At 32.0% G+C, this 17,867-nt stretch overlaps 1 protein-coding gene across 1 annotated transcript; it reads right to left on the bottom strand.

Moving 5' to 3' along the window:
- Positions 1-1,728: 1,728 nt before the first annotated feature.
- LOC126882428 (microsomal glutathione S-transferase 1-like) lies at positions 1,729-17,493 on the bottom strand. The gene is made up of 3 exons (XM_050647378.1): positions 16,938-17,493; positions 4,032-4,108; positions 1,729-1,988 (listed from the first exon to the last, which is right to left on the bottom strand). The coding sequence occupies exons 1-3, from the start codon at positions 17,067-17,069 to the stop codon at positions 1,751-1,753; spliced, it is 447 nt and encodes a 148-aa protein (XP_050503335.1). The 5' UTR covers positions 17,070-17,493; the 3' UTR covers positions 1,729-1,750.
- Between the last annotated feature and the right edge of the window lie 374 nt (positions 17,494-17,867).

Raw genomic sequence — 17,867 nt, forward strand, 5'->3', positions numbered from 1 at the left:
ATAATTGTTTATTAAACCTGAACAAAAATATTGATATTAAGGCAGTGAATTCTAAACAATTTTATAAATTAGCAAAGCACTTCTTGATGGAACACTGTTTCTATAGTATACCTACAGGAATTTGTTTGCTTGAGCTCCTAGTGTGGTCGTTTTTATGAAATAGTATATTACATACCTAGCGGGAAAGTACTTTATTTCAGCCGAACAGCAAGGTAGTTTACCGAGGTGCGAAGCACCGAGGTAAACTGCAGACGCGAGGCTAGAATGAGTTCCCGCGAGGTTTGTATACTATTTTACTCACAATCGGTTAGTAGTTTATGGATTTCTAATACTCACAATCTACCAATAATAATTTCGGTTCAAATATCTGTATCCATTTTCATTATGTGATAAATGAATTAATTTAAGTAACCTTGTTATTATTGAAATCATTTAATAACCTTGCGTCATCATCTATTTCTGAAACTCATAATTTTGAGCAACACGGTCTTACTTTAACCGTTAATAGTAATCATAATTCCAATGTAACTATTAATATTTATAATTCCAAATAATTTTCTTTTTGTTATTGTTGTTGTTGTCTCTTAATTAAATAAATGTTGAGTGGATTCTATTCTTTCTAAACCATCTTTTCATCAAAAATGACATTGACATTTGCAGGTAGAAAAGTGACACATGCTACTTGAGTAGCATCTGTACTTGTAGCAAAAGTACTTTCCCGGCTAGGAAAAGTAAAGTAAGTAATAAGTCGCTTCCTGATTACTTCAAAGGTTAGAAATCCATAAATTACTAACCGATTGTGAGTAAACTATTTTACACCTAACTGAATTGTTTTTTATATTTTTATATTTCTATTTTTCACTGTATATGTTATATTATGTGTTCTTGTATTATTTCTTAGTTATTTCCTATATGTATACATAAGTGACTTATTTATATTGTGACATGATATGTAGTGTTTACCATAGATAAATAATATAGTATATACGGATGTTTACTATGTAAAGATTGCCAATAAACGTATCTATCTATCTATCTATCTATCTATCTATCTATCTATCTATCTATCTATCTATCTATCTATCTATCTATCTATCTATCTATCTATCTATCTATCTATCTATCTATCTATCTATCTATCTATCTATCTATCTATCTATCTATCTATCTATCTATCTATCTATCTATCTATCTATCTATCTATCTATCTATCTATCTATCTATCTATCTATCTATCTATCTATCTATCTATCTATCTATCTATCTATCTATCTATCTATCTATCTATCTATCTATCTATCTATCTATCTATCTATCTATCTATCTATCTATCTATCTATCTATCTATCTATCTATCTATCTATCTATCTATCTATCTATCTATCTATCTATCTATCTATCTATCTATCTATCTATCTATCTATCTATCTATCTATCTATCTATCTATCTATCTATCTATCTATCTATCTATCTATCTATCTATCTATCTATCTATCTATCTATCTATCTATCTATCTATCTATCTATCTATCTATCTATCTATCTATCTATCTATCTATCTATCTATCTATCTATCTATCTATCTATCTATCTATCTATCTATCTATATATCTATCTATCTATCTATGTGATTTAATTTATAACCGGCTTTTTTGTTACACCCTGTAGAATTAAAAAACACTAAAAGCTCAGTACTGGAGTATTAAATAATAGAAAAAGTAGTTGAGTATTTTTTACTAAAAGTATTTATTAACTAAAATGATATATAACTTTTAGCGTTAAATATGAATTTATAAGTATGCCTAATTGAAACATGGGAATTCTTATAGCAGACTTCAAAATCGTATATGTAAACGTATATAGAATTCTTGACAATACGTATATTCTTATAATCAGTTTAGTTGAACCCACTGAAGGATCTGTTAGTAGATACAAGAAACTAATGATGATGAAGAACGGTATATTTTCCAAATCGTTGAGGTGTGCTCTGAAAATAAAAGATAATAATATTATCAAATACTATTTTGGTTTTTAGTCCAGAAAGCCACTGCGCATCCGCTAGGAAAAATATTCCGATTCGGATTTTTTGCACAATCTTACTCAAAAAGGACCCCTTTTAACAAATTTGCATGTTGCCAGGACCAAAAGTGGGTAAAAATTTTTTTAAAGTTTTTTTTTGTTTTTTTCCTAAAATTATTTTTTTTTGCATGGAACAAAGTTTTTTTAGGTTTTTTGGATCATTCCAAATAGAAAAGGTCTTTAGTGACTTTTCTCTAAAGTTGATAGTTTTTGACACATCACACAAGCGATTAAAAATTGAAAAATTGCGAAATCGGCCATTTTTAACCCTCAAAAATTATGTGAAAAAGTGAAAATTTGAATGTTGCCAAGGTAGGTAGATATTCTTTAAACATCGATTGATGAAATCCCGAAGAGTTTTTTGCAATACAATATTCAAAACTCCTTTGTATTTTAATTGCTAATCAAGCGTGCGCGACACTATTTTCCACCGTTGCATGTGTATACAGTATGGTGCAAATGAAAGGAATAAATTCGTTATTTCGTAAACCAGCGACTTTAAGGAAAAAATCCGAAAGTCGATTTTTATTTTTAAGTTATGATATTGTGGCATATATGGTATACTAGTGACGTCATCTATCTGGGCGTGATGACGTAATCGATTATTTTTTTAAATGAGAATAGGGGTCGTGTGCTTCAATTCTCTATTCAGTAATATAAACATTTACATAATTATTTATACAGGGTGTCCAAAAAAGTTTTTAATTAAATTATTTGAAAAAAAAGAAGAATTTATGTAATTTATTTAATTCAAAATACATTTTACTGTTACCCGAAAACTAAAAACTGTTTATTTCACAAAGAAACATTTATTTCGATTAAATTCAATGTTCAAGCCAGCTCCCTCCAGCCACCTGCCTCTTGGAAGTTTGAACATTTAATTTAAGCGAAAAGCAATGTTTATTTGTTAAATAAACTTTGTGTTCTGATTTGTGAAAGCAGTAAAATGTATTTTGAAATAAATAAATTACATACATTTTTCTTTTTTGTCAAATAACTTAATTTAATAAAATTTTTTTGGACACCCTGTATAAATAATTATGTAAATGTTTATATTACGGAATAGAGAATTGAAGAACCTCTCAAATGAGCTAGCACACGACCCCTATTCTCATTTAAAAAAATAAACGTCATCACGCCCAGATGGATGACGTCACTAGTATACCATATATGCCACAATATCATAACTTAAAAATAAAAATCGACCTGTTTCGGGATTTTTCCTTAAAGTCGCCGGTTTACGAAATAACGAATTTATTCCTTTCATTTGCACCATACTGTATACACATGCAGCGGTGGAAAACAGTGTCGCGCACGCTTGATTAGCAATTAAAATACAAAGGAGTTTTGAATATTGTATTGCAAAAAACTTTTCGGAATTTCATCAATCGATGTTTAAAGAATATCTACCTACCTTGGCAACATTCAAATTTTCACTTTTTCACATAGTTTTTGAGGGTTAAAAATGGCCAATTTCGCAATTTTTCAATTTTTTATCGCTTATGTGATGTGTCAAAAACTATCAACTTTAGAGAAAAGTCACTAAAGACCTTTTCTGTTTGGAATGATCCAAAAAACCTAAAAAAACTTTGTTCCATGCAAAAAAATAATTTAAGGCAAAAAACAAAAAAAAAACATTTAAAAAATTTTTGACCCCCTTTTGGTCCTGACAACATGCAAATTTGTTAAAAAGTGTCCTTTCTGAGTAAGATTGTGTAAAAAATCCGAATCGGAATATTTTTCCTAGCGGATGCACAGTGGCTTTCTGGACTATTTAGTTTTTATCACTTATAATATATCACACAAGCACATATTATCATACATTAAGATTATTATTCAGAAATTTAGTTAGATATTACAAGAAAGATGAAAGATGAGCAAGTACTGATTACGAACTTTAGATATAAATAGTGGAGGCTGATGTCCAGCAGTGGACTTAAAAGAGGCTTACCTTCTATTTCGGTCTACAGCTTCATGCGCACGTACTTTACCTCGTAGAACTTTACCATCTTCTTCATTTAGTGGTACCTAAAACAATTAAAATATTAGGTACTAGTGCAAAAATCACTAAAGCTTATATATGCCTTTTCATATGATTTACATATGTGCATATTAAAGCAGTTAATAATTTAACTTCCGAAGCATTTATTGCGGCTTTTCGACGATTTGTATCTAGGCGCGGAAAGCCGTTCGAAATGTATTCTGACAATGGTACCAATTTCGTAGGGGCCGTTTCAGAATTAAACGAATTATCTCAGTTTCTTAAGACAAATGAAACAATGTTACAGGAAACAATTTGCAATAAAGGTGTTAATTGGAAATTCATTCCAGCATATAGTCCGCATATGGGTGATTATTGGGAAGCTGGGATAAAATCTGCAAAATTTCATTTCAAACGAATTGCTGCTGATGTTAATTTAACGTTTGAGGAGTTCTCGACAGTTTTAGTGGAGATTGAGTACATTCTGAATTCCAGACCAATCTCCCCAATGTCAAATGATCCTAATGATCTTTTAGGCAATTCCTTCGTTTTTCTTTTTTTAATTAATAGAGTTTGGTAAAAAAAATATTAATAATATACATACATATTGTAGAAACCATTACAATATAATCTGTTGAACAAAAAATACCCCATGCGCATCCTACGGGACATAAATGGGATCTTTTGTTTATTTTGAAACAGCATTAATGTGACATGTATGAATTGTAAAAAATATATAAATATTAGGACAATGTTACTAATACAATTTTCCATAAGTTATATTTATTTAAAATAATTAATAATTTCATATTCTTTTTTACTTTGTAAATGCTATATAACTCTTGGTTGTAATATAAGACAGACTTTTATTTTTGATTATTGTAATATTATAATTAATTTAAAGATAAACTTCTTTAATTATGTTATACAACATATTCATGCATATGTAAAAAAAATGTAAATGTAAAATAAAATAAACTCCTTATTATCTAACTGCTCCCACCTTTTCTCATTTTCTCATCGGCCGATCTCTTTTTGCCAGACCCAGATGTAACAAATTTACCAGTTAACCGATTATCCCGCTTTCAATTGGTACAACAAATGCAACAACATTTTTAGAAGCACTGGTCAAGAGAATATCTCTCAGAAATGCAACAAAGAAGCAAATGGAAAACTAAAGTCCAAATTTGACATCGATTCCTTAGTTCTTATTCGAGATGACAATGCCTCACCTTTGAATTGGTTACTTGGACGAGTTCAAAAATTATTTCCAGGATCTGATGGTGTTCCTAGAGTGGCTGAAGTAAAAACTGTAGGTGGTGTAACTCGTCGTGCTATTACGAGACTTTGCAGATTACCCATAGAAGATGAGCTGCTTACAGACATTATGAGTTTCCAAGAGAGAAAGTGATCTTATATCTATTTTGAAAATGGCAGTTAATTTGATATTTTACTTTCCTCTTTTTGTTTAGCAATTGAACTTTGATGTATGTATTTATCTTAATATTATTTGTAACCATTTCTTATCGATATATGTTTAAAGATTTATTATAATCTTTCAAGGCTGGCGGTATGTTCAGACCCTCAACTCACAAGTATTAATTTGCAATCGAAAGTACACAGGAAAAGGTCTAATTATAAATCCTAATCAAAGTTATTTAACTGATTAATTATTAATCTCAGTAGTTCGTGACACATTTACGTAAAATCTTGAGAAGCTAGGCCTTTATAGTTGTTTTCATAAATCAGTGTATACTAATAAAGTATAATTTTTATCCTTACTTTGCGTCTTTAGTACAAACATCAAACATCAAAACAATCTAGGGGACACCTATATTAACAGCTTTAAATTAAATACAAAAACAAATTTATGATTTTAATGTTGTTGTTTTTTCGATTATTGTACCAACTTGGACGGTAATGCTGACAAGAATGGCTATAAAAAATATGCGTTTTTGTCTCTAAGAGAAAAGTAATAATTCTTTATTGGGACTTGATGTTCGATGTTTATGCAGATTTTTATTTAGTTTTTCTATTGCCAATATTGCAGAGACATCATTTAAATCGCGAAATGCAGGGGCGTAACAGAGGCCCCCGCAGCGTGAAGCTTGCGGGGGCCCCAATCGATCAGGGGCCCCATCTTGTCGTCTGATATTACGTAAAAATCTGATATAGGTATGTGGTTTTACTTTGTGTGTTTGAATTTAAAAACGCAAATTTCTAAATAGGCGTATTCGGCAAGTAAATAATCTCATATATAGAAACTTACTCCTTTCCGGTCTCGCGAACTTTTATGGTGACGACAATAAACTATAATGCTTTGTACGTGACTATTGAAACATTTGAGAATTGCAATTTGCCGAATTTTAGAACAATATCTCTAAATCTAGAAATGGGTTTTCTCTTTAATATCTACCTACGTTTAGTATTTCGATACAATTATCCAGAGACGTAACAGATGCCCCCACGCCCTAAGCTTACCAAGCTTATGGGGGCACCAATATGTCTAGGGTCCCATCTTGCCGTCTAATATATGTAAAAATGTGTTGTATAATTTTAATACAGTAGAACGTCGATAATCCGGACGTCAAAAATTCGGACCGTCAATAATCCGGATTTGTATCTAGAAAAAATATCTAATTCTTTTAAAATAAATTAAGAACTTAGCTGCGAAAAACGAGCCTCTACCGCAGTTGAAAAATATTTTACACATTTTTTTAAAAGTCCAAATAGTGTCTGATGTTTTACTGTACACATGCTCCTATTATAAATTAATTACAATACAGTGTTTAAACATAAAAAAAATGTTTTGATTAATTTCACCTCTAGACACTTTACTGTACAAGAGAAAACATAAAATTTTAAAACGTTTGTTGTACTTTAATGTGTATACTGGCCTTTTTTTGGGGTAATTTCAATAATCTGGATAATTTGATAATCCGGATGGGGTCCGGTCCCAATTAATCCGGATTATTGACGTTCTACTGTACATACGTTTTTTAAGCAGTGCAGTATTGAAAATGAAGTTTCAGTATTTGACAGTTTTGGAGTGAAATTATCAACGTCACGACGGACGTATTTGCTTGACAATTTGAATTTAGGTTTTAGTACACTCCACTTCAAAGTTGGAGTGACACCCCTACGAGGGAGTGACACCCCTCCTTACAATACAGTACCTTTTTTACAGTCGACACAGTAAAAGCACAGTTGAAGCTCATGAAAAATGATTCTTATTCGTCCAATTCTAAATCGAATATTTCAACCTAGAATAACCAAACAATGAAGCATTTTTCGGAAAAAATAAATTAAAACATTTTCTAAATGTTTAAAAAAAAGCTTATTTTTATTTTTATTTTTAACTAAAGTTTCTAGCACCAAAACTATACGAATTACGCTCAAATAAAGTTGACCCCTTTTTTGGTAAAAAAAAGGTTGAAAATCTGCCACTATTTCGCACCTCAAAATAATTTATCGTTAGCGCTTTACCATTTACTTTAAATATTTATTGTTTATATGATCTGTAAGTTTGACCAGTTCGAAGTTCTTATTTTTGAAAAAATTTGGTTTCATAGTAAAAGAATTTTTTTTATTTTGGAAAAATGCCTTTTTTTAAAAATAACTTAAAAAGTAAGTATTAGTGATACGAAAAATCTCAAAGAGTATAGAAATGTAGGTCTTGCTTTTATAAATATTTTGGCTTTATTTTGTTTTTCTGTCACGACAAAAATTGGTTAAGATATGACTGTTTAAAATTTGTATATATTCGTGATTAGTGACTCGTTCAAGCCCTTTCAACTAGAACCATTTTAAAAATAAGCACTTTGAACCGGTGAAACTTACTGGTCATATAAAAAAGTTAAGTAATTTGTAAGGCGATAATGATTAGTTTCGTTTGGGGTGCTAAATAGGGGGAGATTTTCACAATTTTTTACCAAGAAACGGGACTAACTATATTTTAAGCGTAACTGGCTTAGTTTTGATGCTAGAAACTTTTGTAAAAAATAAAGCTTCTTTTAAACACTTTAAAAAAGTTCTAATGAGTTTCCCTGAAAAGTATTTCATTTTTTTGATTATTTCACGTTGAAATATTCGATTTGGAATTTGACGAATAAGAAAAACTTTTCATGAGCTAAAACTTTTCTTTTACTAGATCGATAGACTTCATTTTTGTTTCATTTTTTATAAGCTAGATACATTTTTGCTAACAATGTTCTGTTCGATCAAATACTTACTTTTTGAACTATTTGCGAAAAATCGCATAACAACGTGGTTTTTTGTTGAACAGTAAACATTTTTACTCATAAATAACTCGAAAAGTCTTGAGTTGACCACTTCGGTGGTGATACTGAAAATTACACGGTATCGCCATATTGTACGTTCATTTATTGGACTGTAACACATATAGGTATTTGTTACACATTATGTTGAATTTATTAATTTTTTAAAGAGGGCCCCATTTCCAATTCTGCGGGGGGGGGCGACGAAATTTGTTACGCCACTGGCGAAATACAGTGGCGTGCGGCGTGCTATATTAATACTTAGACCTGGCAGAAATCAAAGAGACTTTGCTGAGGTCCTCCACACGAATAGAAATGTCATTACTTGTTTGTGGTTAAGGTTTAATGAAACTGGTGACGTTGCTGAACGTCATACAAGCCGCACAAGGATAACCAACCAGATTAAAGACCACTTTCTTAGGTTGCAGACTTTGCGAGATCTCACTATAACTGCATCACAATAATTATAAATGAGGCTGCAAGAGACCCGTCAGGTGTTTGTAAGTTGACAAACTATTAGAAATAAACTACAGGAAGTATTATCCTGTGAGATTGCCTGTATTATCCAGAATCCAGAGGAAATCGCGCTCATCGACTTCAGTGGGTACAAGAACACGCAAATTGGGTTAGATGTGAGTGGGCCTCTCCTTTGTTCACAGACAAGTTGAGATTTGGATTTGCACCAGATACGACACGGACAAGACTTATTTGAAGACGATGCTGAATGATTGGCCACCGTGCAGGAGGTTCATAGAGAGCAAGGCGGCAGTATAATGGTATGGAGTGGCATCACTCTTGGTGGAAGAACCAATCTCATTTGTCTGGAACGGTTTCTAAATGCAACAGACTATTGCGATATTTGAAATTGAAACGTCAAATCTCTTTAGTTAAAAAAGTAATTGCCATTACAAACAATTGTGACCAATTCCATAGAAACATAATATTTAACTTGGCATGTCACAAGAAAACAGATTTAGAATCTTAGCAAAATGAAGTATTGAACCGAATTTAAAAATTTAAAGACTGATGTACACAGGGCCTCCGCTACCATATGTGCAAAGTGTGCAATGCACACGGGCGCCATCCTTTAAGGGCGCCAAAGCCAAAACCCGAGGTCCAAAATTGTAAAAAAATTTGGAATAAAAGCAAACAAAAATAAAACAAAAGTTAATTTTAAAATAAAAGTTGAAAAATTAAATAGGATTAGGTATAAATAGGAGAAAAAGATGAGAACAACAGAATACTTCGGCCATATAATTACAGGACCTAAATACCATCTACTTCGCCTTTAATACAAGGAAAAGTTGAGGGAAAGAGATGGATTGGCCGAAAGAAACTTTCATAAAACTAATATTAGACAATAGTGTAGACACAGTAGAAAAATGATTTCTCGAAGCAGCCGATAGAGAAAGGTTTCAGGGACTTGTAAACATGATGATGTCCAACGTCTGAATACGGCATCTAAAGAAGGAGAAGGTATAAATACGCACGAAATTTTATTAGTATATCATCCAGTTACTGCTGATTCGTATGTGAGAGAACATGTTAGAAGTCAGGCATTTTAATTTATTTTTTCTACAACCGTGTTAAAAATTCAATTTTTTGCACTCCATACGTGCGTCAAAACGAAAACAATAAATATTGTATTTACAGTCTGCAATAAACTCAATTTTTGAGAGTTGTAACGGGAAATAAGTTATTAAAAGTATCCAGTGAACAATATAAGACATTAAGTTAAGGTTAGTGATAATTAAAAACATTAAAATCGGTGAAATAACATCAAAATAGAACCAAGGACATACAAAAAGTAAGATAAGATCGCTAAATTTGTTAAGCCTGTTTAATAACAAAACGTAATCACGAAACTCTGGCCGATGAAATTGCGACGTTGCCGTTGTGAGTAGATTTTCCCGGTAACCACAGAAAACAACAACCGATAATAAACATACAAAATAAATACGGTAAACGCTGTCTTCTCTGCACTGTTGAGGTGGAAGACAGTGTTTGGCGCCGGAAAATGGAAAGGTATCTGGAAACTTTAGACAGTGATGACACACAGTCAGAAGGAGGGTCAAAAAGGAAGGACAGATATATGGATAACGAGGAAAATGATATTTTTAGAAAGAGCAAAAAGTTCTCGAGAACACCAACAAAAAATCAAGAGAAAAGAAATGAAGAAACAAAAATTGATCAATTATTAATAATGGTGAGCCACCTCACCGATGACATTAAGGAAATAAAAAGAAATCAAAAAGAAAGCAAGGAAGCAATAGAAAAGCTCATTATAGAAAACAGAGCGCTGAGAAAAGAAAATGCGGAACTAAAACAAGAGAATATAGAAATCAAGGAGGAACTCAGAGAAATAACAAACCACATGGAAGTTATGGAAAAACACCGACGAATAAATAACGTAGTCATGAACGGTCTAAGGATAGACACATATGAGCAAGCAGGGTTAAAAGAAACAACTAACAATTTCATCAAACAACACTTAGGAGTAGAGGTTAAAATAAGGAATGCTCACAAGCTAGGAGAAAAAATATGCCTCATTGAATTAGAAAACCAAGAAGAAAAAAGAAAAATAATGGAAAAAAGTATAAGTTAAAAGAAATAAGAGGGCTGAAGGTATATATTAACGAAGATGCAACCATAAGAGAACGAGAAATACAGAAAACAATTAGAAACATTGCTCAGGAAGAAAGAAACAAAGGAAATGAAGTCAAGATTGGAGTAAAAAATATGGGTAAACAACAACGAATGGAAGTGGAACGACAAAGAAGGAAAAATGTTCAAAACAACATCAAAAAACTAGCAAACAAGTGTACCATGGGAATAACGATGACGAGACAAGTACAGAAAAAGGATAACGATAATACAAAAAAAGGGCAAAAGAGAAAAAAATGAAAACCGGACAAAAACACAAGAGAACATGTCGAAAAGAACACTTAGTTTTAGGAACATGGAATGTAAGAGGCACATATGGAGAAGGTAAACTTCTCGAGACATCTAGCGAGAGAAATCGAAAAGTTGCAATTTGACATAGTAGCCTTGCAGGAGACGAAACAGCTGGGAAATGATATATTAGAAATAGAACATACAGTGTTTTTTAATAGCGGCGGAAAGAATAGAACATTGGGCACAGGTTTTATGCTACGAAAAGAACTAAAGGAAGCAATAGTAGAATTCAAACCAATATCAGATCGAATATGTAGTATCAGGATCAAGGGAAAATACCAAAAAATCACTCTCATAAATATTCACGCACCATCTGAAGAAAAAGATAATGATGTCAAAGAATCTTTTTACAGTGAACTAAACAGAACAATCGAAAGTATACCCAGATACTACATGAAAATTATTTTACGCGACGCAAATGCCAAAATAGGGAAGGAAGAAGTGTTTAGACCGACAATAGGAAAACATAGTAAACACAATGAAACTAATGAAAACGGACAGTTCCTCATAGATTTTGCAAGAGAAAAAATATGATCATAATGAGCACATATTTCGAAAGAAAAGAAATACACAAGGAAACATGGATATTGCCAGATAGAAAGACCAAAAACCAAATAGATCACGTGCTGATCGAAAAAGAAGAGCAGCAATGTATAAAGAAGATTAGAACATACAGAGGACCAGATACCGACTCCGACCATTACATGGTGGGTATCAAAATGAAGCAACTGATACCTGAAAACAAAAACAAAATAAAAGAAAAGAAATGTATAAATAAACCAATTCGGTTTGCAACAAAAAAAGAGCAAGAAACATACAGAGAAACAATGGAACGAGAACTAAAACAGATACAAATAGAATAACAAACGGAGAACAACTGGGAAATCATAAAGCAAGTAATGAACAAAGCAGCAAAAGAATGTAATAAACAAGAGATTAAAAAGAGGAAGGCGTGGTTCGACATAGAGTGCCAAAAAGAAATAGAACTAAGACAATCATTAAGGATGGAAATGATCAAGAAAGAAACAACAGAGACGCATAATAGATATATAGAACAAAGACAAAAAGTAAAGAGGTTGTTGAGAGAAAAGAAGAGAAAATACTTAGATAATAAGCTAAAAGAAATAGAAGAGAACTACAGAAATAAAGAAATAAAAAACCTGTATCAAGGTGCCAGAAACGAGAAAAGAGGATACCAGCAAAAACCCATATTCGTTAAAAACAAAGCTGGAGATAATATAAGCGGCGAAGCAGGAATAGTAGAGAGATGGAAAGAGTATTTTGACGAATTACTAAATGGCAAGAATAAGCCAATCCAAAATGAATCCATAGAAGCAGAGACAGAAAATGAACAGTTAGAAGACATAGAAGATAATCCACCGAGCAAAGAACAAATCGAGGAAATAATTAAAAATCTTAAAAACAACAAATGCCCTGGAAGCGATAACATAACAGCAGAGATGATGAAATATGGTGGAAAATTGCTGAATGATTGGATACACAAAATCATAAAAGATATATGGTTAAAAGAACGAATACCAGAGGACTGGAAGGAAGCAATTATCTGCCCATTACATAAAAAAGGCGACAAAACAGAATGCAGTAATTACAGAGGAATAGCATTACTAAATACCGTATACAAAATCCTAGGAAAATCCATAAAAGACAAACTTGAAAAAGAAGCTGAAAATATAATAGGCGAATATCAGTGCGGATTTAGAAGAGGGAGAAGCACAACGGACCAAGTATTCGTAATCAGAGAATTACAAGCAGAAAGCTGTGAACACAACCTACCAACGATAGCACTATTCACCGACTTCCAACAAGCATACGATAGAATAAAGAGGAAGAAATTAAAAGAGGCGCTTGAGGAATTGGGAGTTAGCAGAAAGTTACGTAACATGATACATCTTACTCTGGAGAATACAGAAAACAGAGCCAAAATAAACAATCAATCATCAGAAATAGTAAACGAAGGATTAATACAGGGCGATCCTCTGTCATCTTTACTCTTCAACTTATGCCTAGAAAAAATAATGCGAGAGGCGAAAATCAATAGAGAAGGACTCATATATCAAAGAAGACACCAAGTTTTGGCGTTTGCGGATGATGTGGTGTTACTGGCAAGAGGAAAAAAAAGAGCTACAGGAGATGGTACAGAGAATAGTAAAAGCAGCGAATAAAATGGGACTGTATATAAATTCAACTAAAACAAAATGTATGGAGTGGACAGATGGTCAGTTTAGGAATGGACAAAAGTTTAAAGTAGAAGTAGAAGAAGGAACATCATACGAATTCGAAATGGTAGAAAGATTTACATACCTAGGGGCAATAATATCACGTAAACCTATCATTAAAGAAGAAATACAAGCTAGAATAATGGCAGGCAATAGAAGTGTCCATGCGCTTAATGTAATGTTGAAAAGCAAGTTTCTATCAAGCAGGGCAAAAGTACAGCTATACAAAACAACTATACAGCCAATAGTAACATACTGCAGTGAGACATGGACAATGACAAAAAATGAACAAAATTTACTGGAGATCTGGGAAAGGAAAATACTAAGGAAGATATATGGAGGAAAAATAAGGGACGGTTTATAGATAAGAAGATCAAATGAGTTAAAGCAATTATACAACCAACCTAATATAATAGGAGTGATAAAGGCTCAGAGACTTAGATGGCGAGATCACATTGAAAGGATGCCAAACACGAGGACTCCAAAAAAGGTACTAAACTACACTATAACTTCAAGAAAGAGAAGAGGAAGGCCGAAAAATAGATGGAAGCAAGACGTCGAAAAAGATTTGGAAAGAATGGGCTAGAGGGCCAAAAAAGAAAAATGAGTAACAGGAAGGAATGGAGGAAAATCACATACCAAGCCAGAGAAGAGCTCAGCACATAAAGAAACGTGAAAATGAAGAAAAAAAAACAAACTTTTCAAGCCATGGGCCTCTAAGGCCTTTAGTGCTATTGTATATATAATACGTGCGTTAAAAATGTTACTTTAAGGCACTAGTGCTTTAAAATTTTTATGGCACTGCAATTCGTATTGACCGTATAGGAAATTTTGATGTTATGTCAAAAAAATATAAAAATGGAATGTCAGTCAAGTTCAAGTAAAAGTTTTTGTAGATGTTGTCCTGTAATTACGTTTGTAGAAAAAATATTGTATGATATACATGTTAAAAAGTACATTTTTAAGGCACTCATGTGAATTGCAGAACTCGCTATCGCTCAAACTTTCACATGCGTGCCTTAAACGTGTACTTTTAACACTTATATCATAAATAACTATTATTATGATTTTATTCTGTTTGTTTCATTGTGATAGTTTAGTGTACATAATAATAGTCCATTTACTCATGGTTTTTGTTGTACATTTTAAATAACCGCTTGTATTGACGTGAAATTTGGCATAGGTACACATAGCTAATATGCCAAAGAAATAAAGTGATATTGTGCCAAGAGCTTTTGCCTTGGGAGTGAGTTTTACCCCTTCTCGAGGTTGAAAAAACATACGTTCAGAATAAGTCCGGAATTAGATAAATTGACTAATTCTAAGCAACTTTGGTTTAATAAATTTTTTTCACGTCACAGACTTTCAAAGTCAATACTTTTGAGTTACTTGCGTGTGAATATGTTCATTTTTCAACAAAAAAACCCGTTTTTCGCAAATAACTCAAAAATTATGTATTTTATCGAAAAAAATGATCTTAGCAAAAATAAAGCTTACAAAAAAGTGAAAAAAATGGTGTGTATTTATGAAGTCTGTAAACTCAGTAGAAGCAGATTTGCAGCTAATGAAAAGTAGGTACTTATTCGTCAAATTACAAATCGAATATTTCATTACCAAAAAATGAAGCACTTTTTGGGTAAAACTCATAACAACTTTTTTAAAGTGTTTAAAAAATATTTATTTTTGTTTTTTAAAAAAGTTTTTAGCATCAAAAGTAAGTAAGTTACGGTCAAACTAAAGTTGTTCCCTTATTTTTTTTTGGTAAAAAAATTCGTAAAAATCACCCCTTAATTAGCATCCCAAATGAAATGAATTGCTACCGCTGTACCATTTACTTTATATATTTATTGTTTATATAATCTGTAAGTTTCATCGGTACAAAGTGCTCATTTTTGAAAAGATTTGGTTTTAAAAAAATTTTGGTTGAAAAAATTCCTTATTTTCAAAATAACTGAAAAATTATTAGTGATACCCAAAATCCCAAGCAGTAAAAAACTGTAGGTTTTGCTTTTCTGAATAATTTGGATTTTTGTTTTCCTCAAGACAAAAATATGTTAAGATATGGCTGTTCAAAATTTGCATAGGTACACTCGTGATTAGTGACTCGTTCAAGCCCTTTTAACTACAACTTTTTCAAAAATAAGCACTTTGAACCGATGAAACTTCAGATCAATATAAGCAATTCATAAGTAAAGTAGCTTGTGGTGAAGAGGTAACGATTAATTTCATTTGGGATGCTAATTATTGGGTGTAACATTATTTTGAGCGTAACTTAATTCTTTTGGTGTTAGAAACTAAAATAAAAACAAAAATAAAGATCAATTTAAACACTTTAACAGTAGTAATGAGTTTTCCCCAAAAGTGCTTAATTTTTCGGTTATTTCTCGTTGAAATATTCGATTTGGAATTTCACGAATAAGAACCTACTTTTCATTAGCTACATCTCTGCTTGTACTGGATCTACAGAGTTCATATATACCTACACCTTTTTTTTCACTTTTTTATAAGCTATATTTTTGCTACGAATATTTTTTCCATAAAATAGATACACACTTTTTGAGTTATTTGTGAAAAACCGTATAAAAACCTTTTTTTTTTTTATTGAAAAATGGACATATTTACTCGCAAATAAGTCGAAAAGTATTGACTTGATGAAAAACTCGATATAAAAAAAAGTTGCTTAACATTAGATATTTTATCAAATTCTGGATTTTTTTGAACGTATGTTTTTTCATCCCCGAGAAGGCGTGAAACTCACATCCAGGTCAAATCAGACATCGGCACAATACCACTTTTTTCTTGGACATGTTAGCTATGATAGGGCAAATTTCATGTTAATCCAAGCGGTTCTTTAAAATTCGGAGGTTTTGCACTATTTGACCGTGAATGAATGGACTATAAATATGACTTCTAAAGTTCAGTTTTTTGCTTTATTTCAAGCTCCTACCTACCTACCGTCAAAAAAATACATAAAAAAGCATGATCCAAAATGCCTTAAGGGGCGCCAAAATCTTTTTTGCATACAGGCGCCAGTACCCTTACGGGAGCCCTGGATGTACAAGGAATTGAAAGTGATTTAAAACGATATCTCATTTGACCTCATTGTCAATAAAAAATAGTTGGATATTTCTTATCCTGGCTTAGGTGAAATGGGTGAAAGTAAAATAATCGAAACTTCCAGAAAAATGTGTCTGGATTTGATTGCTGGATTTTTTGAGTCATAGTTCCTGATAATGTCTTTTTTTCGTTTGTGTAGCTAAGTTGTGGCTTAGTCCAATAAAAATAGTAAATTGTATAAAGATGCCACAAGAAAATAGCTCCAGAACAAAACTAAATCCAGTATTCAGAATGAAAAAATAATGTAAAAGTTTTAAACAGAAATATATATTAGAATAATAACTACTCACCTTGAAGTATGCTCTGGATATGCCCACCTGGGCAATCATCACTAAGTACTTGGACAATAGGATTGCCACCCAAAAAACATAAAACTCCAACAATTCACGTTTAATAGGTAAATACAACTTTTCGGTATTCATTGTGGAATACTATTTTTATGAGTCGATAAAACAATGAAGTTGAGTGTCGTGTGGTATCAACTAAATGTGTGTGTAAATTGACTGAATTATTAAAACCTTCGACTTTCGACTATAAATACCTACCTATTAAATTGATTAAAGTCAATGAAAACAGGTACTGCAAACTCACACTAATAGTTGTTTTGATGATTCTATTTTAAGTATTTCTAGTATGCGATTGAATTGATGAAGAATCTTGTTATTAAGGTCAGACTAAGGTCAGACTCAGATGAAAGGCTAATTATCCCAAGCCGCCCAAGCGATACCGACGTTGCCAGATTTTCTTAACTATATTTTAGCGCGATTTTTGAATGCGTAATAATCCTCTTTCAAAAAACCTCTTTCCTAACCATCAAAATGAAAATTTTACAAGTGCCGATTTGTTTTGAGTAGTCTTCTCTCTTATCAACAAATAAAAATGAAATATTTTCGTAGTTATTTCTTAAAAGTAATAAAAATACTTTGAATATTTTTCATTCCATAATAGCAAGGAAGATTTTATTTAAAACTTTGCTTGTAAAATTTTGACGGTTACGGTTTTTCCCGTATGGGCTCAATCATGGATATGGGCCAGGGTAATAAGACAAAAATATACCCTGTTAGTGACACTTCAGCAGCCAGGGCACTGAAGCGTTTTTTCGACAGGTATTACCTATAGGAACAAATTATAACTATTTCCTGCGTAGGATCTGGCGGCCATTTTTATTTATAAACAATTAACTGTCAAAAAATGGCATTTTTCCCTTTTTTTTCAAATCA

Source organism: Diabrotica virgifera, chromosome 3, assembly GCF_917563875.1.
Source record: "Diabrotica virgifera virgifera chromosome 3, PGI_DIABVI_V3a".
NCBI lineage: Eukaryota > Metazoa > Arthropoda > Insecta > Coleoptera > Chrysomelidae > Diabrotica > Diabrotica virgifera.